The 22,447-nt window shown below is 37.7% G+C and overlaps 1 protein-coding gene across 5 annotated transcripts in view; it reads left to right on the top strand.

The window, feature by feature from the left end:
- LOC109108520 (adenylate cyclase type 8) overlaps nucleotides 1–22,447 on the top strand; it is a 54,364-nt gene that overhangs the window by 14,758 nt on the left and 17,159 nt on the right. For all 5 annotated transcript variants that reach the window (XM_042778360.1, XM_042778345.1, XM_042778352.1 and 2 more), the window contains 6 exons: nucleotides 4,796–4,945; nucleotides 7,926–8,056; nucleotides 9,224–9,335; nucleotides 14,199–14,326; nucleotides 15,233–15,391; nucleotides 15,639–15,909. In XM_042778360.1, the coding sequence (XP_042634294.1) occupies nucleotides 4,796–4,945; nucleotides 7,926–8,056; nucleotides 9,224–9,335; nucleotides 14,199–14,326; nucleotides 15,233–15,391; nucleotides 15,639–15,909 (951 nt within the window). The remainder of the gene's footprint in view (nucleotides 1–4,795; nucleotides 4,946–7,925; nucleotides 8,057–9,223; nucleotides 9,336–14,198; nucleotides 14,327–15,232; nucleotides 15,392–15,638; nucleotides 15,910–22,447) is intronic.

Below are 22,447 nucleotides of genomic sequence, written 5' to 3'. Positions count from 1 at the left end.
TGCAGATTCAGGTAGAAATAGTCAAACTCAGCCAAGCAGACCCAAAAATGTGTGTGCTGAATTTGTCTAAGTGGTCGAAGATGCTGTGAGGTAGACTGTAAAAATAGCAAGCGTGGAAGGGAGATATAGGGCTCTCTGACTCACACACTTGTCTGCCAGCATCTCTTCGTTTCCCATCTCTGTTTCCCTCTCCTTCGCCTATACTGTAGAACACACTCACACACTTCCTCAGACCTGACCACACACCTGCTTCTGTGTTTAGCGCTATTTATGTAGAATGTCGTCAGTGCCTGGGTAAGATGGACATCAGTTAGCATGTGGTTGCTTTCTTGTTCTCTCGCTGGGTTTATGGAAACTCCTGGAGGGTCTCCATCAATCATTTATAAGACACTTCACAAACTCCACCAGACAAGTGTGAGTGTTGTGTGCAGCTGGAAAGATTGTCGATAGACAAAGTACAGGGTGATGATGTGGGTCAGAAGAGTAATTCCTGCTTTCAGTACGAGAGGTTTGGAGTTCAAATCTTGCTTGACTGATAATAAATACACCCACACATACATATACTGTATATCTCATCTCAGTTAGGCTTTTTTTTAAATGTTTTTTTTTGTGTGTGTGTGCTCACTACAAGGTGGCATTTGATCAAAAATACAGTAAAACATTAATATTGTGAAATATTTTTACAATTTAAAATTACAGTTTTTTATTTGAATATATTTTAAATGGTAAATTATTCCTATTCCTATTTTAGTCTTTAGTGTCACATGATCCTTCCGAAATCATTCCGATATGCTGATTTGGCGCTCAAGAAACATTTCTTCTTATTATCAATGTTGAAAATAGCTGCTTAATATTTTTGTGGAAACTTTTTTTTAAAGAAACATTTATTTGAAATACAATTTTTTTTGAAACATTATAAATGTCTTTACTGTCATTTTTGTTCAATTTAATGCATCCTTTTTCAAATTTACAGTATATTGTTAATGTAATGAAATACACCAGTGGTTATTGTGCTAGAACATGTGTGAATTTGAGAGGAGCTGACTTCATACATCCACTAAAAACGTCCTTGAGAGCAATTGGTTAAAATTAATTAAAAACATCTCAGAAGAGTGACGTTAGTTCAGATAAAAGCTCTAGCATCATTTGTTTGCAGATATGACTTGGTTTAATATTTTGTAACTAATGCAATGAAATGCAGACTTTTTAAAGTGTGACATAAGGGTCCAAAGTATATATGCAAATACTTTTTGACACAACTAAGTAAATAAAGGTACCATCTTTTGGTGCATTTGGTTTTGTGGAACAGAAAGTAACAGAGGAGTAGAGCACTGTTTGTAGGGGCAGCACTCTGTGCCTAACATTGCTGCCCTACATATGCCAAGGTCTGCCATTGACTTGAGGGAAAGATGACACTTAATATAACAAAGTTTAGTTTAAAAGGGGGATTCGGAGTGAAAAAACTTCAGACAGCTTGCGGCAGCTGCTGTGTTCAGCAAACATGTAGCGAGATCAGAGATTTTTGAGGCTCAATTCAGTGCAAATTAAAAAAAAAAAAAAAATTATTAAATGGGCTCTATCAAAGCCTATATGAAACAGTATCCAGTTAATTCCAGAAACCTGAGTGTATGTGTAGAGCAAGCACACACAGAATGCATTTATGGGCCTTATTGCACATAGAGATTTTCACACATGTACAGGGATCAATAACTCCAGGCTGCCTGGTCAATTAAATGTTTTTATGTCTGAGTGACTAATAATGTATTTTTCAATATAGTACTTGATTGCTGACACTGCAGATGGTCCTGCCGTGTAATCAAAATCTTCAGAACAATCAGCTGCTGCTAACAATGACAGTGTAAATTTGTCCTGAGTTCAGTATTACACTGTAGAGGGCAACATGGACAGAATTAGTAGGTAACGGTCCGATGTATCAGGTTTGATTAGGGAAAAGACTATTTCACATCAAAATAAATATGCCATCTACTCTGACTAATGCTTCGCAAGGCACAAGAAGACAGGACCATTAAAGTCATTCAAAATAGATTGAGATTAACCCTGACCACATCAGTGAAAAGTGCTGGGAATGAAATATGTAAAAGTGCTCTATAGGTATGCAGTTATAGGGGAAACTATTCTTCTGTATAGCACTTAAAGGTCTCGGTTCTAAACAAGCATGTCAGTGGATTTTTATGTGAGATGAAAACAGGGGCTAGACTTTGTTTGCTGGAGGAAGCAATATTATGGATTATGGACTATAGAAGTGAAAGTTTAAAGTTACAATGCCTTGATGCATTTGTTTCTTACAAACACACAGCTTTTCACTTAACAAGACGTTATTTGAAGGACTGGAGTCATGTGGATTACTTTTGGATTATTGTGATGTTTTTTATCAGCTGTTTGGACTCTCATTCTGACGGCATCCATTCCATGCAGAGCACCCATTGGTGAGAAAGTGATGTAATACTAAATTTCTTCAAATCTGTTCCGATGAAGAAACAAACTAATCTACATCTTGGATGGTCTGAGGGTGAGCAAACTTTCAGCAAATTTTCCTTTTTGGGTGAACTGTTCCTTCAATATCAGAGCTGCCAAGAGGTACAGCAAGCATCACTGAAATGCAGTTACCCCCACAGTGCATCTGCTATAGCTAATATGCTCCACTGAGACTGGCTGCAGTACATCACCCCAAATGTCAAATTTCAATTTCAAAGTTTATCAATTTGGCATTATAATGTTTCTGCTCACCAGCTGAATTATCAGTGGACAGCAGCCTGTCTATTGGAAATCTCAGAGGCAGCATTTTACAACTGTAATCAAACCCAGAAATTAAATGGAGTGTTAATTAAATCTCAGTTCGGCTCCTCAGCGTGGTGAAGACTCTCTGGCTGGAGTACAATGTTGATATTAACAGTTTCATTAGATCTGTTGGTCTACGAGCCACTATGCACTTGTTATTAAATTTTTATTTATTTATTTATTTTTTATCTTATCATTTGCTGCAGTCAATGGGAGTCAATCACTCTTAACGATTTCTGCTGCTTGCTGATGGATATCACTGTACTTTGCTGAGATAATTATGGTGTTAAAGACTATAGTTGAAGTGCACTGTGTGTGTGTGTGTGTGTTTCTGGTTTGAAGTATTAATTTAGAAGTCAGTGATTTAACTTTATAGTCAGATTTGTTGTGTTAATTCTCCTGCTGTATTTAGCTGATGGACACACACACACACACTGTATGAAATGTACAGTGGCCTCAAAACATATTTTCATATTTAAGCTGCATATAGAAATGAAGGAATATTGCATAGATAAAATACCAATTCAAGTTTTTTTTTTTTAAATAAAGTTAGTAGAAGAACAATTTTCTATGGAAACCTGTTCTTGTACTTTCGCCTTTATATCTCACAGTTGGGACTGTCATAATTAGAACTTTACATCTCACATTTGGGATTTTATATCTTACAATTGGGTCTTTTGTTCTCATAATTGCACCTTTGTATTTCACAGTTGCAGTTCCATATCTCACATTAGGGAGTATTTCTTATAATTGTGACTTTGTGTCTCACAGTTGGGAATCATTCTCATGATTGAGCCTCATGTCTTACAAATATTTTGATCTTATTTCTCATAATTGCAACTTTATACCTCACAAAAAAAAGTTTATTTTAAACTTTCTCACAGTTACCTAGTTTATTCTTAGGCAGAAACAGGTTTCCATACTTTTTATGCAAAGCATTTCACAGATGTTTCTTATGTTTAAAAAGATATATTGTTCAAAATTATTATGACTGTATCTGTTTGTTAAATATTAGTGGATCATGGCCATAATTAATTACTGTAATGAACTAAACCTGTGGTTATCTTACTAGTACACCTGTGGAGAACTGACTTAAAACTTATTAAAACAACACTGGGAAAATTTACCTTAACTGTAGATAAATATAAAGCTAGAAAGAGTAACTGACCATCTCTTGTTTATTTCCTGTGGTTTAGAGTAATATTCTGAGAAACACACAAAGACTCATCTTCATTGGTCTGTAGCCTGTTCATGTTTTGGTATGTGGAGAGGCATTTGTGTGATGTGTGATGAAGTTTTTTAAGCTAAGTGAATTGAATAGGTAAAGTCTGAAATAATGACCTTTCCTATTAGAACTGTCCACATCACTGACATCTGTGTGTGTGTTATTGTATATTATTACACACACACATTGCTAAAGTGCATGTTGGTGTTGTTTATGTGTTTGTAAATATCATTTACAATTACAAACAGCAACAATTACAATTATTAAAAGTCATATTTTAGTGGATTTGTGGTTGGTGTGTGAAATAAAAAAAAATATGAAATTTAGTTTCTGTCTCTTAGGGAATAGTATTGCATTTAAATTAAAATAAGCATTTAAGTATTTTTGTCTTGTATGTTTATGCTCAGGGTCTGAAATTTACACTAAGTGCCAAATGCAAGGGAAAAATAAAACTTACTTGGCACTGGCTGGTATCTGCTACTGTGCAGGTTCGGTTTACACAGTAATGCTGGCAGTATAATGCCAAAAATATATTTTAGTAAAAATGCAAAATACTATCACTCACAATTGGCACGTGTAACAAAATATTAATTTTGGACACTGTTTATGCTGTTTTTGTATTTGTTTCCAGTGTAATATTCCACATACTGTCATATACAGCTGATAAATTGTTGTAGTTCATTTGTATCTAGAATAGTTTCACCTGCAGTTTAGTACACTAATTGCTTAAGGTTGGTAAAATTCTCTGTTTTTTCTTCTCTTTCTCTTCAGCTGTTAGCTCAGGTGCTGCTGTTCTTATGTATAAACACTGCAGGGATGTTTATCAGCTACCTGTCAGACCGCGCCCAGCGACAGGCCTTTCTGGAGACGCGCAGGTGCATCGAGGCACGTCTCCGTCTGGAGACCGAGAACCAGCGACAGGTTAGTGTTCGCAAACGTTAAAATTTTCCTTCACACACATTCACGTCACGTGTAAATGTGTATGTAAGCAGAGTGCTTTTGGATGTTTCCAGGAAGTTTATGTATACTGTATGTGTGCGAAACAAAACAACTTCTTCAACAAATTGCGATGCTAACTGTACTTTGTAGCAAAATAGCATAGTTTAGATGTGTGTGTGTGTGTGAATGTTATTTACATATATATATATATATATATATATATATATATATATATATATATATATATATATATATATATATACACACACTCACCTAGAGGATTATAAAAAACACCTGTTCAATTTCTCATTAATGCAATTATCTAATCAACCAATCACATGGCAGTTGCTTCAATGCATTTAGGGGTGTGGTCCTGGTCAAGACAATCTCCTGAACTCCAAACTGAATGTCAGAATGGGAAAGAAAGGTGATTTAAGCAATTTTGAGCGTGGCATGGCTGTTGGTGCCAGACGGGCCGGTCTAAGTATTTCACAATCTGCTCAGTTACTGGGATTTTCACGCACAACCATTTCTAGGGTTTAAAAAGAATGGTGTGAAAAGGGAAAAACATCCAGTATGCGGCAGTCTTGTGGGCGAAAATGCCTTGTTGATGCTAGAGGTCAGAGGAGAATGGGCCGACTGATTCAAGCTGATAGAAGAGCAACTTTGACTGAAATAACCACTCGTTACAACCGAGGTATGCAGCAAAGCATTTGTGAAGCAACAACACGCACAACCTTGAGGCGGATGGGTTACAACAGCAGAAGACCCCACCGGGTACCACTCATCTCCACTACAAATAAGAAAAAGAGTCTACAATTTGCACGAGCTCACCAAAATTGGACAGTTGAAGACTGGAAAAATGTTACCTGGTCTGATGAGTCTCGATTTCTGTTGAGACATTCAGATGGTAGAGTCAGAATTTGGCGTAGACAGAATGAGAACATGGATCCATCATGCCTTGTTACCACTGTGCAGGCTGGTGGTGGTGTTGTAATGGTGTGGGGGATGTTTTCTTGGCACACTTTAGGCCCCTTAGTGCCAATTGGGCATCGTTTAAATGCCACGGCCTACCTGAGCATTGTTTCTGACCATGTCCATCCCTTTATGACCACCATGTACCCATCTTCTGATGGCTACTTCCAGCAGGATAATGCACCATGTCACAAAGCTCGAATCATTTCATATTGGTTTCTTGAACATGACAATGAGTTCACTGTACTAAAATGGCCCCCACAGTCACCGGATCTCAACCCAATAGAGCATCTTTGGGATGTGGTGGAACGGGAGCTTCGTGCCCTGGATGTGCATCCCACAAATCTCCATCAACTGCAAGATGCTATCCTATCAATATGGGCCAACATTTCTAAAGAATGCTTTCAGCACCTTGTTGAATCAATGCCATGTAGAATTAAGGCAGTTCTGAAGACGAAAGGGGGTCAAACACAGTATTAGTATGGTGTTCCTAATAATCCTTTAGGTGAGTGTATGTATGTATGTGTATATATATATATATATGTATTTGTATGTTTTTATTTATATTTATTTATGTGTGTGTATGTATGTGTATATATATATATATATTGTGCAACATGTAACGATATATATATAAACAATTATTCTGCCAATATTTGACAATTTTGATAATCAAGTCTATTTGTCTAATTTTTTCAGGATTCTTTTATGAATATAAAGTTCAAAAGAACACAATTTATTTGAAATAGAAATACTTTGTAACTTTACTTTTGTATTTTTTTTAATTTTTGATAAATTTTTTAATTTTTTTATGAATAATAATATTAGTTTACTTTCCAAAAAAAAAAAATCTTACTGATCCCAACCTTTTAAAAGTGTGTGTACACTCATGCTCACACGTAACCTTGCTATATCACACTCCTTTATCAGCAATGAGCCACAGTGGGTGAGAGTAATTGATTTAAAGATGAGAACAGCATCTCATGAGGACAGAAGGCTAGTGTAGAAAGGTTCCGAGACTCCTTAGGGAATCTCTCTCCGTCCCCCCCCCCCCCCCATCTCTTTCTCTGAGAGCACTCTGGGTGTTTGCTGAAGTGGGTTTTATTTGCCAGTCAAGTGGAGCCCATGCTGGTACCACTGTGTGTGTGTGTGTGTGTGTGTGTGTGTGCGTGTGTGCGTGCTTGCATTTCCTCTTGTTTTGTATGTCTATCTATCCAAATTTCCTGTGCTTTTAGCCCAGCCAGTGGTGAGAGTACAAACCTCTGGCTTGGTGAATTCCTATTTGCAGTACCAGCTCTTTATCCATGCAGCGTCATAAAGGTGAATTACAGCTGTAATGGTGTATAATTTTTAAATTTGATAATACTTTCTCCTACCTCAGCCGACCTAATATGGAGAGGCAGCTGTTAGTTTTATTCCTACCAAAAAGTGTAAACTGTCCTCATTTGTTTATGCATCTGACCAGCCCAACACCACAATATTGGCTCAGCCAATGGCGTGGTTTTGGGCTCCAACCAATAGAAGACTGGGAACTGTTTGAAAATATTATTATTTTTGCATTTACTTTTAGTGATGAAGAAATTGCTTACTTTAGCTTCATCTGCATTTGGCAGATGTTCTTGTAAAAGCATTCAGACTTTTTATTCTCACATTGTACTGAATTATAAATTCATTTAGATTTTTGGGAAATGATTTTGGAAAAGACGCTGTTATGCATTTGAATTTAGCCCTCAGTTCTGGATGCTCTGGGATATTTAATTGACTGAACTTGGTTGTTATAACAGTAAAAGGAAACTGTATCATATATTAATGTGTGGGGTTAAATAATAAAATAATGAAAAAACTGTTTCCTTATGAAATTCTACCTTCTAAGACTAGTTGAATTGGTAAAAAAGTATGTTTTTGTTTGTGTACGTGTGCATTCAATGACTGAATGATTTAAATCCATGTTTAATGAAGCACGTTACCCATGCTGCACCTGTGTTAGGAGCGTCTGGTCTTGTCGGTGCTGCCACGCTTTGTAGTGCTGGAGATGATTAACGACATGACCAACGTGGAGGACGAGACCCTACAGCACCAGTTTCACCGTATCTACATTCACCGCTATGAGAACGTGAGGTAATTTCTTCCATTGGGGTACAGTCATCATGAATAGAACAGAAGAGAATCAAATGGAATTGAGTCAGTCATCCACCATTAAGGCTCGGTCACCCACCATTCCGGCTCAGTCACCCGCCGTTATGGCTCAGTCATCCTTGATTATGGCTGAGTCACTCTCTTATATAACCCAAACAAGTAGCCCAGTACAGCACAGTCAGTCACCGTTAGAGCACATAATAGGCTCTGACTGGCCCCAAAAATGGCAGCTCATGGCCATGTGAGCCAAAATGAAACCATTTTAGCCACTCTTAATGCTGGCCTACCCTTATTCTTACATCATCCGTTAAACTGTGTTATATAGTATATGTAATAACATAAATGTATTCAGAATGATCGCAGACAGAATACTTGTCCTGTCATAAAACAACATTTAATGTCAGATAAATCTGTGCTTAACATGAAGTCCCTTATATAAATTTATTAAAAAAAAATGGCATGTTCCAAAGCATAATTTCTGTAATCGGATTATTTGTTTAGTTACAGTACTGTTCAAATGTTTAATCAACAAGATTTTTTTATGTTTTTGAAAGACATCACTTGCTTACCAAGGTTGCATTCATTTGATCAGAAATGCAGTAAAAACAGAAATACTGTGAAATATTATTACAATTTTAAACAACTGTTTTCTTTTTTACTGTATTTTAAAATAAAATATATTCCTGTGTTCCTGTGAATTATCAGCAGCCATTACTCCAGTCTTCAGTGTCACATGATGCTGATTTTGGTGCTCAAGAAACATTTCTCATTATTATCAGTGTTGAAAACAATTGTACTGCTTAACATTTTGGTTTAAGCTGTGATTTTAATATTTTTTTTCAGGATTTTGGATAAATCAAAAATTCAAAAGAACAGTATTTATTTGAAATAGAAATCTTTTGCAACATCATAAATGTTTTTACTGTCACTTTTGATCAATTAAAAAAAAATCTTACTGACCCCAAACATTTTAACAGTAGCGTAGCTTGTATAGATAGTTTATTTAAACTTATAAGTACAATTAGCTTATATATTTAGGAGGTTTTGTTTGTTTATCTCACTTTAAAATTCACTGATTGGCTGTAAAATGTTTGGGAAATTTGTTTTTGTTTTTTTCAGCTGATCTGTGTGCATGTGTGTTTTGTGCAGTATTCTCTTTGCTGATGTGAAGGGCTTCACCAATCTTTCCACCACACTCTCCGCTCAGGAACTCGTTCGAATGCTCAATGAACTCTTTGCACGCTTTGACCGACTGGCACACGTGAGTGACCTGCACACACATACATTACAATCTGTAAGCCACATCACAGCTTCATTTGGGGTATAACACATGTAATAGTCCTTGAAATAGCAGTTGGAAATGAATTAAGGCATGTTGTTATTTTAGATCTCTCTGGATATTACAGCATATGGCTTACGTATATTTAATATTGTTTGTTTGCTTTCCAAGTGTTGCCATGAAATGCTATCGTTCTATAAGAAGGTTACCTTGACATTTATATCAGTTAGTACTTTTAAGTTGGAGGAGTTCTTCTAGTTAGGTGTTAGGTGTTAGAGAAAACATACAGTGAAAATGCACTGTAAACCAATTAATCGACAGAGTCTTTTGCAATATATGTTTGTCGGAAATTTAAGTGTGTGTGTGTGTGTGGGGGGGGTGTGTTTGGGTTGGATTGTATGCACAAAAGAACAAACAATACAGGTTTGGAACAACATAAGGGTGAGTAAATGATGACAGAATTTTAATTTTTGGCTACCTATCCCTTTAAATCATTGTCATTCAACGCACTGAAAATCTATGTAAATTAGGCTTATTTTAGTGGTTTATTCACATAAGTCAGCGTTGTTTATCTCAGACAATTGCTGCTTCGCTTGCACATATTTATTGCAGGATGTGTGAAACAAAGACAAGTGTTATGTTTGTGTGCCAAGGGCAGTTCCAGCGAATCTTGGCTTGGCGTTTATAGTGGCACCAGATAAGCTGAGTTCAGTTAGAGTACAGAGGGGATTGAAATATGTGCCAGCTCACCCTCCTTCATGGCCTGCAGTGCACTGATGTGCTAAATGCCTGTTGCAAAAGTCACGTAAATAAAAGCGTTGTGACTGTGTCCGCAACATTAATGACATTGATTTATGTGTGTGTGTGTGTTAGCGCAAGTGTACAACTGTCAACAGCTAGTGAAAATCTTGATAGCTGCCTTTGGAAAAAAGAACAATATTAGTTAAACACGTGTATATATGGGCAAATAAATTTTGTGTTTTTAACAAATGTGTTTTTTGTTCTGTTGTTCAGACTGGAGGAAATAAATGCATTATGAAGAATATTAAACTCCATCCTAATTCTGCAGCTCTCCAATAATCTTATTCATGAGTCAGTATAATAATGATTGGAGATTAACCAACCATAAAGTGGCTTGCTGATGCATAATGCAGATATTCAAATGTGGCATATGTGTGTTTGCAGATGGTTGTATCAGTATGTCATATTTAAATATCCTTGTGTCCTTGCGCATGTTTGTGTGAAGCTGCAGTCACACTCAGGCAAGCAGGCCTGGTGTGGTATTAAATTCTGCAGCAGTTTATTGTAATGAACAGTATTCATTTTCTCTCCCAATGGCAATGTTTATTCAGAGGTGTCATATGTGTGCGGTTAGTGCTGTACTGGTTAACTGTGCGGTTGAGCTGTCGCCTTCAACATTTGCCTACATAATGTTTTTGATTGTTTGCATCATGCCACGTCCTGACAACACGTTGAACTCCAAAAATCCGTCTTACAGTCTTCCTGTCTTTTTCTCTTGCTGTCTGTCTCTCCCTAGCTCCTTCTTTTTCTTCTATAGCATAACATTCCTAATGAGAAATGTACATTAACGCTTTCATTATTTGACATAAGATCTAAGCATGTGATGTAGAAACACCAAACATCTGACAAAATTTGGTATATTTTTTAGACTTGAGCCATGGAAATACCATGTTTTTGGACATATACCCTGGTTGTGCCATGATATTTGTTGAAGTACTGTATATTGGAGTACCATATTATGTTATCAGTATGTCTGTTCCCTTGGAAACAAAGCCATGACCTTGATTTTGCAAGCAGCATGTGCTAGCATTTGACCTACAGAAATCTATGAATAATATGAGTATTACATCATATAATACAAACCCGATTCCAAAAAAGTTGGGACACTGTACAAAGTAAAAAAGTAAAAAAGGAATGGAATAATTTACAAATATCATAAACTTATATTTTATTCACAACAGAATATAGATAACATCAAATCTTGAAAGTGAGACATTTTGAAATGTCATGCCAAATATTGGCTCATTTTGGATTTCATGAGAGCTACACATTCCAAAAAAGTTGGGACAGGTAGCAATAAGAGGCCGGAAAAGTTAAATGTACATATAAGGGACAGCTGGAGGACCAATTTGCAACTTATTAGGTCAATTGGCAACATGATTGGGTATAAAAAGAGCCTCTCAGAGTGGCAGTGTCTCTCAGAATTCAAGATGGGCAGAGGATCACCAATTCCCCCAATGCTGTGGCGAAAAATAGTGGAGCAACATCAGAAAGGAGTTTCTCAGAGAAAAATTGCAAAGAGTTTGAAGTTATCATCATCTACAGTGCATAATATCATCCAAAGATTCAGAGAATCTGGAACAATCTCTGTGCATAAGGGTCAAGGCCTGAAAACCATACTGGATGCCCGTGATCTTCGGGCCCTTAGACGGCAGTGCATCACATACAGGAATGCTACTGTAATGGAAATCACAACATTGGCTTAGGAATACTTCCAGAAAACATTGTCGGTGAACACAATCCACCATGCCATTCACCGTTGCCGGCTAAAACTCTATAGGCCAAAAAAGAAGCCATATATAAACATGATCCAGAAGCGCAGGCGTTTTCTCTGGGCCAAGGCTCATTTAAGATGGACTGTGGCAAAGTGGAAAACTGTTCTGTGGTCAGACGAATCAAAATTTGAAGTTCTTTTTGGAAAACTGAGACGCCATGTCATCCGGACTAAAGAGGACAAGGACAACCCAAGTTGTTATCAGGGCTCAGTTTAGAAGCCTGCATCTCTGATGGTATGGGGTTGCATGTGTGAGTGTGGCATGGGCAGCTTACACATCTGAAAAAGGCACCATCAATGCTGAAAGGTATATCCAAGTTCTAGAACAACATATGCTCCCATCCAGACGTCGTCTCTTTCAGGGAAGACCTTGCATTTTCCAACATGACAATGCCAGACCACATACTGCATCAATTACAACATCATAGCTGCGTAGAAGAAGGATCCGGGGACTGAAATGGCCAGCCTGCAGTCCAGATCTTTCACTCATAGAAAACATTTGGTGCATCATAAAGAGGAAGATACGACAAAGAAGACCTAAGACAGTTGAGCAAATAGAAGCCTGTATTAGACAAGAATGGGACAACATTCCTATTCCTAAACTTGAGCAACTTGTCTCCTCAGTCCCCAGACGTATGCAGACTGTTATAAAAATAAGAGGGGATGCCACACAGTGGTAAACATGGCCTTGTCCCAACTTTTTTGAGATGTGTTGATGCCATGAAATTTAAAATCAACTTATTTTTCCCTTAAAATGATACATTTTCTCAGTTTAAACATTTGATATCTCATATATGTTGTATTCTGAATAAAATGTTGAAATTTGAAACTTCCACATCATTGCATTCTGTTTTTATTCACAATTTGTACAGTGCCCCAACTTTTTTGGAATCAGGTTTGTACGCTTTGCGTTATGCCTAACAACGCCCCTTAGCTGTTATAAATTCATTGTAAATCGTGGCTTCTTGGTTCTCATTGCTTTATTATTTTATCAGGGATAATATTTTAGAATATACTGTTTTTCTTTTGTTGATCAAATAAATGCACCTTGGTGAGCATAAGAGACTTTTTTTCGAAAACACTAAAAATCTTACTGATCCCAAGCTTTTAAACAGTTGTGTTTATATATAAAATACCACGGTATTATCATCTGATACCATCAATGTTACTACAGTACTTTTTCATTAAGTGAAAGTGAAAGTGATGTGACATACAGCCAAGTACGGTGACCCATACTCAGAATTTGTGCTCTGCATTTAACCCATCCAAAGTGCACACACACAGCAGTGAACACACACACACACACACACCCGGAGCAGTGGGCAGCCATTAATGCTGCGGCACCCGGGGAGCAGTTCGGTGCTTTGCTCAAGGGCACCTCAGTCGTGTTATTGCCAGCCCGGGACTCGAACCCACAACCTTAGGTTTAGGAATTAAACTCTCTAACCATTACGCCACGACTACCCCGCTCCCAAGCTTTTGAACAGTTGTGTTTATATATAAAATACCATGGTATTATCATCTGATACCATCAATGTTACTACAGTACTTTTTCCTTAAGGCTCAATCCAACTAAGAGCTTCAGTTCAAGTATAATTTAATGGGTTCTTTATTAGCATCATGCTGTAATGTTGATGTTTTGAGTATGGAGTGTGTTGTTAGTTTCTATGTTAATATCAATTAAATTGGCCCACAGTTTAGTATTGATTATGTAAAAGGCATTCACTTAGCCTTCAGATTAGCACTGGTGCTTCAAACATGCTGATCATGCATCATCATGAGTCAGTCTAGAGCTAATCGAGCTGTAGGTGGTGTTTTTATTGACTGACAAATGACAGTTACGGGCATAATGACTCTTTGTTTCCATACAGCCGTTTACTGAGCTGTGAAAAGACGTTAATATGGCAGTAGGCATGAGTAATGGATCTCAGAGAGACGGAATGAGTGAGTGGAGGCCTTATAATTACCACCCTCTCTGAGCTCTACACAAAAACCTGGCAGGCTGAGAGATAACTACCACAGATAGAGACTGCAGTGGAAATTATAGGGTAATTGTGGTTATAAATGCTCAAACCCTCATAGAAAGTATCCATCTCACACACTGTAAAATGTGAAACTGTGCAACTTACATTAAGCAGCTATTTCTGCCTGATCTGACCCTTAATTACTTTTATTGGGATAACTTCATGTATTCTGACTGATTCAGTTGTAATAAAAATATTGTCAGCAGTTTGTAAAAAATGTAAAAATGTCTTCTCCTTTCCCCCCAAGAGCATCATTGTCTGAGGATCAAGATACTGGGGGATTGTTATTATTGTGTTTCTGGCCTTCCCGAGCCTCGACTGGATCATGCCCACTGCTGTGTTGAGATGGGCCTCAGCATGATCAAAACCATCAGGTAATGGTGAAATATTTCATGTTTTATACTGCCAGCCATCACTTAATAAGTGATCCAGTGTTTCAATTAGCATGTTATGTTCCAAGAGCATGATTTTACTCAAGTTATTGACCAGATTGCTGAGAAATTGTATTGTTTAAATAGACACAAATAAGAGAGTTGTTGACATAGTAGAGTATATATATATAAAATGATTTTTTTTTATAATAGCCTAGTGCTCAGGAGACACATGTAAGTGTACTAGGAGGAATGTTCACCCAAAATAAATTCTAACATAATTACTCACCTCCATATCATTCCAAACATGTACAACTACATGGAACACAAAACATTTCTGAAGATTTTCCTTGCGATTCTTTTAATTTAATAAAAGTGAGTAAAGAACAGGGGTCGTTCAACTCACAAAATGAGACATAACGTTAATATCTGCCTCACAGGTTGCATTTGAGTTTGTATTAGGTATTATAAGTGTTATTTTAAAACAATGGAAGTCTATAGTATGTCAGTAGTAAGGTAAAGTGAGTGAGTGAATGACAGAGAGGGAGAGGCCACTAGACCAGTTCTGTTGACCCTTAATAGAGGCTAGATAGCAGATGAGAGGCCCTTGTTCCGGAGGTGTATATGTGTGTGCTGCACTAGTGTGAGTGCTGTCAGATATCACAGCACTCACACTACCACTCAACACACACACAGCAGTGACAGTGTGACCTCGATTCCTCTTTTTATAAATAGCCACTTACTTCTACCTGTTACCCCATTCAGGAGTAATAGTATGATGTGTATTTCAACTTGCCTGTAAACCCAGTGTGAGTTCTCTAGCTCAACAGTTGTTTAGCGGCACCATTACAGAATTGCCACACAGCTAGCTAGCTATCCATCCTAACCTTTTTGTATTTGTATGTTTAGGTATGTGCGCTCACGTACAAAGCATGACATAGACATGCGCATCGGCATCCACTCTGGCTCAGTTCTTTGCGGAGTTCTTGGTTTGCGGAAATGGCAGTTTGACGTCTGGTCTTGGGATGTCGACATAGCCAACAAACTGGAGTCAGGGGGAATACCTGGGTGAGCAAACCCATGTGCACACAAAAGCTCTCTTTGCGATTAAAAAATAAGGGAAGTATAGTGGGATTATCCAGTTGCCCTCAAATAAGCTTGACTGTGATGGAAAATAAATATTTTATGGACACCTCTCCCTCTTGTGTAATTGTGTGGGAGGAAATTAAATGAGTTTTTGTTTATTCTATTTTTGAAAAGTGTGCTTTGTTTCGGATGTGTGAGATGAATACGTAGTTAATTTCGACCCCCTCAGGAGGATCCACATCTCTAAAGCGGCTCTAGACTGTCTGAACGGTGATTATGAGGTGGAGGAGGGTCACGGCAAGGACCGCAACGACTTCCTGCGCAGGCATAACATCGAGACCTTCCTGATCAAGCAGCCAGAGGAGAGCTTACTCACACTGCCGGAGGACATCATGAGAGATTCCACCAACCAATCAGATCACAGAACGTCTAACACTTCCTTCACGGAGGGAACATGGAGCCCTGAACTTCCCTTCCATAACATAGTGGGCAAACAGAATGTGAGTGCAATAAACACACAAGCAAACAACCAAACAGGCACAGTTAAGAAAACACACATTAACGCAACCTCAGCAATTCTGGATCTCAAACCCAGCAGGCAAATGGAGCTTAAATTGAGGATCTGTATCTGTTTACTGCGCCTGTCTTTCATTTCAGTGTGAGCTCCTGATTTATTTCCACATCTCTCCATTTTCTCTCATGTTTCTCCTGCATGGTTTTTGTATTGTTTGATTGTTCTGGATTGTTATGTGTAGTTACTCCATAACCTATATCTGGTCTGTAGGTGACCATTCACAGAAAATGTTTTTGCATTCCACAGTGCTTCATTTCCATTGATTTCCTATGTAAATGTATGCGTTAGATGGACATCTTTCACATCTTTGTATGAAGACTATTTTTCTAGTGCTTTGCCCTGCGTCTTTCTTGTGAATGGCCCTTAACTGTTTTTCCTCACATGAAGATTCTTATTTAAGATTTTAGATGTGCTACACCCAGTAGACCAGTAGTTACACTAAAGTTAGAGATGTAGACAACTACTCAGCTGTAGTGGCTCCCCTTGGATGGATTAAATGTGAATATATGCTCTGAAAACACTGCCATGCAGATTTGGAAACCCATTACAACACTCCCCCTGTCACAATGTTAATGTAAAATGCAATGAAACAGAAGTGTACAAGCAGAAGTCTCTAGATCTCTGTAAAATGGCTCATGTTGCAAATTAATTGTATATGTTCTTAGTGCTGTTGGACAGCTGTAGTGCTCTAGAAGGTCTCAGGACTGTAGGGTAAAGGGTGATGTTCTAAAAAGCTGTCTAGACTGTTGGTTAAGGACAGTGTTCTGAAGGGCAGTTAGGAATAGATGGTGTTCTTGAAGGTCCTCAGGCAATAGGAAGAAGGTTCAAGAAGGTTTCGAATGCTGTATAAAAGGTGCACTGCTCTAGAGCACAGCACAGTAGGGTTCTCGAGGCTATAGGGTGTGGAAAGTGTTGTAGTGGGTTCTCAAGGCTATAGCATTAAGACAGTGTTCTATAGAGGGTTCTCAAAACTAGGGCAGGGACTCCATGTTCTAGTGGATTTTCTAGACTTTAGGGTGGGGACAGAGTTCTGTAGAGCTGGGACATTGCCAATGTGGTTTTCAAATTTGTTTTTTCAAACTGATTCTTAGTTTTTTTTTTTTAAGGCTGCAGGGTAAGGACAGTGTTTGTGTGGGCTCACAAGTCTGGAAACAGAGTTTCAGTGAGTTCTCAAAGATTAAGGGCAATAATAGTGTTCTTGTAGGTTCAGGGCTGTATGATGGGAACAGAGTTCCAGTGTTCTAGTGGATTCTCTAAGCTGTAAGATGAAGGCAGTGTTCTAAAGGGTTCTCGAGGTTGAAATGTTGGGCCGGTGTTCGAGTGGGTTCTTAGGGCTGTAGAATGTTTTAAAGTGCTTTCAACACTTTTGGACAGGGGTCTTGTTCTAATGGATTCTCAAGACTTAAAGACTGGCCTGGGGTTCTGGAGGGACCTCAAGGCTGTAAGTCAGGGGGGTTATTCCAGCTGCTTTTCAAACTTGTGGGTTAGGGACTGTGTTCTAGCTGATTCTCAAAGTAGGTTGGAAGGGACCATGCTTTAGAGCAAGAGTGTCAAGCTCAGCTCCTGGAAGGCCACTGTCCTGCACAGTTTAAACTAAACTAAACTCCAACAGGACAGTGGCCCTCCAGGAGCTGAGTTTCATACCCCTGTTTTAGAGTGTTCACAAGGTTGTAAGATAAAGACACTATTCTTCTGGATTCTCAAGGTCGTAAGATGGGGACAGTTTTTTGGAGGGGTTCTCAAGGCTGTAGGGTGGGAATGAGTGTTAGAGTGGCTTTTCAAGGCTATAGGGTGGGAACTGTCTTCTGGAGGGTTCTCGGGGCTGAATGGCTCACAACAATGTTCTAGAAGGTTTTCGTGGCATCATGTGCAGTTGATTATGATGCAGAACTCTCTTGGTGTGGGCTGAGTTGCGAGGCTGTTGCTATGGTAACGTGGTTAACATAAGGGAATGTTGTCTTTGATTAATGTGGGGCTTTTGTTGCCTTTGTCATGCAGTCATCTTAACACATCAAAGAGCTCTCACTGTATGACTGGCAGGGCAACAAGCCAATTACACATCAGCTGAGAGAACCAGCTTTCACGTTGATTAGACACACACATTAGTGTGTGAGTGTGTGTGTGTGTATGTATGTCTGAGCTATTCTAGATGTGTTCAAACAGAAGTATGCTGACATGTTCATGTGTGTAAGATTATAAGGCTGGTCGCCATGACAACAGGAATGTCTGTAAGGCAGTAACAGGATTCTTTTTCTCCTTCACGCTCCGTTTATCCCTCCCTCCCTCTCTCTCCTCTTTCATCTGCTGTTCTTTTCTTCTCCTTTATCTCACATCCTCTCCCTCTCTCTTCTCTGTCTCCCTGTTCAGGCTTTTTCCTTAGTGACGCATTGCAGCCACAGTGTGTGTGTGTGTGAGTGAGTGAGTGTGTGTTTTAGTGAGTGTTCGGGTGTGCGTGTTCTGCCGAAGGGTGGTTCTGTTAATGGATTTAGTGTCTCAGTTCTTGTGTTTTTGTGTGTAATCCAAAACTTCATGGACTTGAAAACATACACACATGCATATAAACACTGCAACCTGAGAGTATTTCCTCCAGAGTTTAACAGAGGGCCTCGTCTTTTGTATTTGGCAGAGAAAGCATTTACTATTGATCAGCCAAAAAACCTCTGCAATGTCTGTGTTCCAAAATTAATAAATAAATCTAGATTAAAACATGGATCAAAATTTTGAGAGAACTTCAGATTGGGAAGTAATTTTTGTGCTCTCCAGGTTGAAAGCTGTATTGTAATGTGAATAGGTGACTGCAGATCTAACCAGGCATTTGTTTATTGAAGCCAAACACTTTACAGAAGAAGAAGAGAAGTACACCTCTCTTCTTTTATCATAGTATCCCTGACCCACTATTAAAAGCTATTTAAACTCCACCACTATAAGCAATTTCAGGAAGCTTTGCTGCTCTGAAAAGCATCAGAGCTCTCAAAAGCTTTATTTCTCCACCTTTGGGATTATTGAGGAGAACTCAAATTGATTCTCCGACATCTCCACCCAGAAGCTTTTCCATCTCTTCTACTCCACCAAGATTTTTTTGGTTTTATTCAGTTCATAATCTGATTAATACCTCAACCAGAATGGAAAACATTGATGTAAACCACTTAGTCAGGAAAAATCATATTCAGCTTGATTCAGAAAAAAGGGGTGTTTCAAATATAATCTGTTCACAGTGAGATTGAAAAGTACCTTGCATGCATCTGAATTGTAGTGCAAGAGCAATTTTTGATAGTTGTTGGAGGAGAAATGAGCATGAGGCTAATGAATGTGAATCGCTCTTTACACCATCAGTAAGTATGATTTGAAACATCAGGGGGCATGATTAATCATAATTGTATTAAATTAATGCATTAAATTGAAAGCCTCAGTTTTTACTAATATAAACTACCTTTCAAAAGTCAGTAAGATTATTAAAATGTTTTTAAAAGGAAGTTTTATTCTATTACGCTAATTTGGTACTTAAGACAAATTTTTTAATTATTAAGTTGTGCTGCTTAATATCTTAATATTAGGGTTATATGATGAACAGAAAGTTCAAAAGAATCACCTTTATTTTTTAAATAGAAGTCATCAATTTTGATCAATTTAATGCATCCTTGCTGAAAAAAAAAAAAAAAAAAAAAACTTTTTTGTTTCAAAAACAAATTAGTGACCCCAGACATTTGAAAGGGACTTTATATTGATTTTCATTTGTATGTTGTTGTTTTGGCATTGCTGTATACCTTGTGTAAAGAATAATGTTAAGCTGTTTAATATTGTGTCCAAGGCTGAACTATAATTGCTAGAGAGAATAAATCTTATTGAATATAGAATAGCTTGTAAGTTAGGCACACTGTTGTAGAACTAACATCTGATGAATGCAAAGTCCATATACAGGGCCCAAAAAAATATTAGGGCACTTAAGCCATGCTTAAAAATGTATGAACATTTGCAATAGTATTGAATTTTTTTATTGTCATTTTAGTGGTTGTATAAAGTCAGTGCCCCTCAAGTTCACACAGGTGTCCTAGCAGAGTAAACACAGCTGTAGTTCATCACATTAACTATGAACATGTTTTGTTTCTAACAACCAGAAATTGCCCGAATATGTTTTGTTTCCATTATATCATTTGAAACAAACAAACATGTTTTTATGAAATGTTTTGCCTGAAAAGCATGTTTTAGTAAACACCATTAAGTTTGGCTTGAAGGTGTAGTTCACCTAACAAATTCATAATTTACTCACCCATGCGCCGTTCCAAACTTATATGAATTTCTTTCTACCATAGACCACAAAATGAGGTAACAATTTTCATTTTTGAGTGAACTACTCATTTAATTGCCACAATGCTTTTGGGGACACTGTATACAGTATATATATATTATACATTTTTGGACAGAACAGCACCTTTTCTACGTATATATTTGTGTGCGAATAGTCCATTGTGTATGTATGAAAGTGAGTCTGTGTGTTAGTTTTGTAATTCTACTGTTTCTCTAGATGACTCATGGCTCATAGTGCCCACAGCTCCAGCTCACGGCACAGATGATAGTCCTCTTTAAAAGATACTTTCAGCGTCCAAACAAAAACAGAAGTCTTTGTCACATCCTGTTTATGCAATATCCTCTGCTAGTCATCCTTCCATTTGACCTCCACCCCTGTGCTGACATTTCCGTTGTTAAATATGCTCAAATACAATGCAACACATGTCTACACTGTGACAGAGAGGAAAAAAAGATTTCATTTTACTTCCAGTTCACATTTGTGACATATATGGTTGATACTGGGTTTGCTGCAAAGAAATGTGTTTGGTGACCCACACACATGGAGGTCTTCTCCCATTCTTCCATGTAATAACTTTTGACAGCATGATGCTTCTAAAACAGCCATCTTGACACAGGTTGGTTGATTCTGTCAGGTTTGAACTAAGCATCTGTCAATTGGTTTTTGAATAAACAAGAGCCACCATTCAAGGGACATGTTCAGAAGATGAAATATAAAAAATACACATTTTTTTTTTCAGTTCTACTAGAAACATGACAAATTTATTGTGCAATATGTTTGTGCTAATTCAATTATTGAGCGTTTAGCTTAGCAGCTTGCAAATATTATACTCTGTTTTGCTAACATTTTGCCCTATTTTGTTTGGAAGTCTATTTTCACATAAAGTTGACAGACTAGTTGGCTGAATTAGCTAGTTAGACATGTATTAGTCAAGTCTCACTTTGCATTAGTCAAGTCTCACTTTTCATGTGGCGCACTGATTGTTTGGGTGTGTGAGCTTGTTTGCATGGGCGTTACTGCCTATATAGGACCACTTAGGATGTCTCATGTAAACAGAATAAAAAACACTAGAATTTGGAACAGAGCCATGGTATAGCCAGTCTGAGGTAATGTTTTGCAGGTCATGTAAGGTTGCCTTTCTTTTCTTGTACAGTCATCAGGTTTAGTTGAGTGGCCAGATCCTGTTCATGCCATTTTTCAGTTATGTCCTGATGTTGTACAGTGCGTTTAAGGCTAGTGATATCATTGTTTAACCTCTATCCTCATATGAACCTCTCAGCTATTTGTTCCTCCAAATGTTACATAATTTAAATATTTTAAAAGGAAAGGGACATTATTTTTTTTTTTTTTTTTTTTTTTTTTATAGTTTCTATTTATTTCATTGCTCCCATCTAAATTGCTCCCATTATTATCAACCAATCTGTTTATATTCAAAGCATATATATGTGACAGTTTTCAAAATAGACTATAGATTTGTCTTGGTATTGGACTTGGATCAGTTGACATTGGATGATGTAAAAAGCTTTGACATGTACTGTATAACAAAAAAAAAAGCTTAAATAGGTCATATCAGCAAAATGTGTTATTTTCAGCAAATGATAAAGGGTTCTTTCCTCATCCAAGGTGGTCTGCCACCATCAATCCATCTTGTTTTAACTGGATTTTCCAGCAGAAAGAACTAACTGGAACAGCCTCATATTATGATACTTAAAATATCTGATATAAAAGGTCCGGCTTTCCGGCATTAAGGCAGTGGAATTATTAGGCGTTGAAATAGTGTGTAGATTTTCTAGATCCACTCTAAAAGATGGGCTGAGCTGTAGGCAGTTCGAAAAGCCTATTACTTACAGTCCAGAGCATTTGCTGTACAAATAATCATGTTATGTGGAAGTGGTGTGTGTGTGTGTGTGTGTGTGTGTGTGTGTGTGTGTGTGTGTGTGTGTGTGTGTGTGTGTGTGTGTGTGTGTGCGTGCTTAGCTGTCATTTGGGGACAAAATTGTCATGAGAAGTGAACTGAATCTGGCAAAACCTCCACTGGAGATGCTGTATGTGTGAAAAAAGTTTATAACATTTATTAAATAACGCAGAAGTTTTCTTTTAGGTATAGAGTTTGGGTTAATATATTTAATTATAATTAGCCTTATATAAAAAAATTGCA

This window comes from Cyprinus carpio, chromosome A2 (assembly GCF_018340385.1).
Source record: "Cyprinus carpio isolate SPL01 chromosome A2, ASM1834038v1, whole genome shotgun sequence".
Classification (NCBI taxonomy): domain Eukaryota; kingdom Metazoa; phylum Chordata; class Actinopteri; order Cypriniformes; family Cyprinidae; genus Cyprinus; species Cyprinus carpio.
This window is presented reverse-complemented; position numbering and strand designations above follow the sequence as displayed.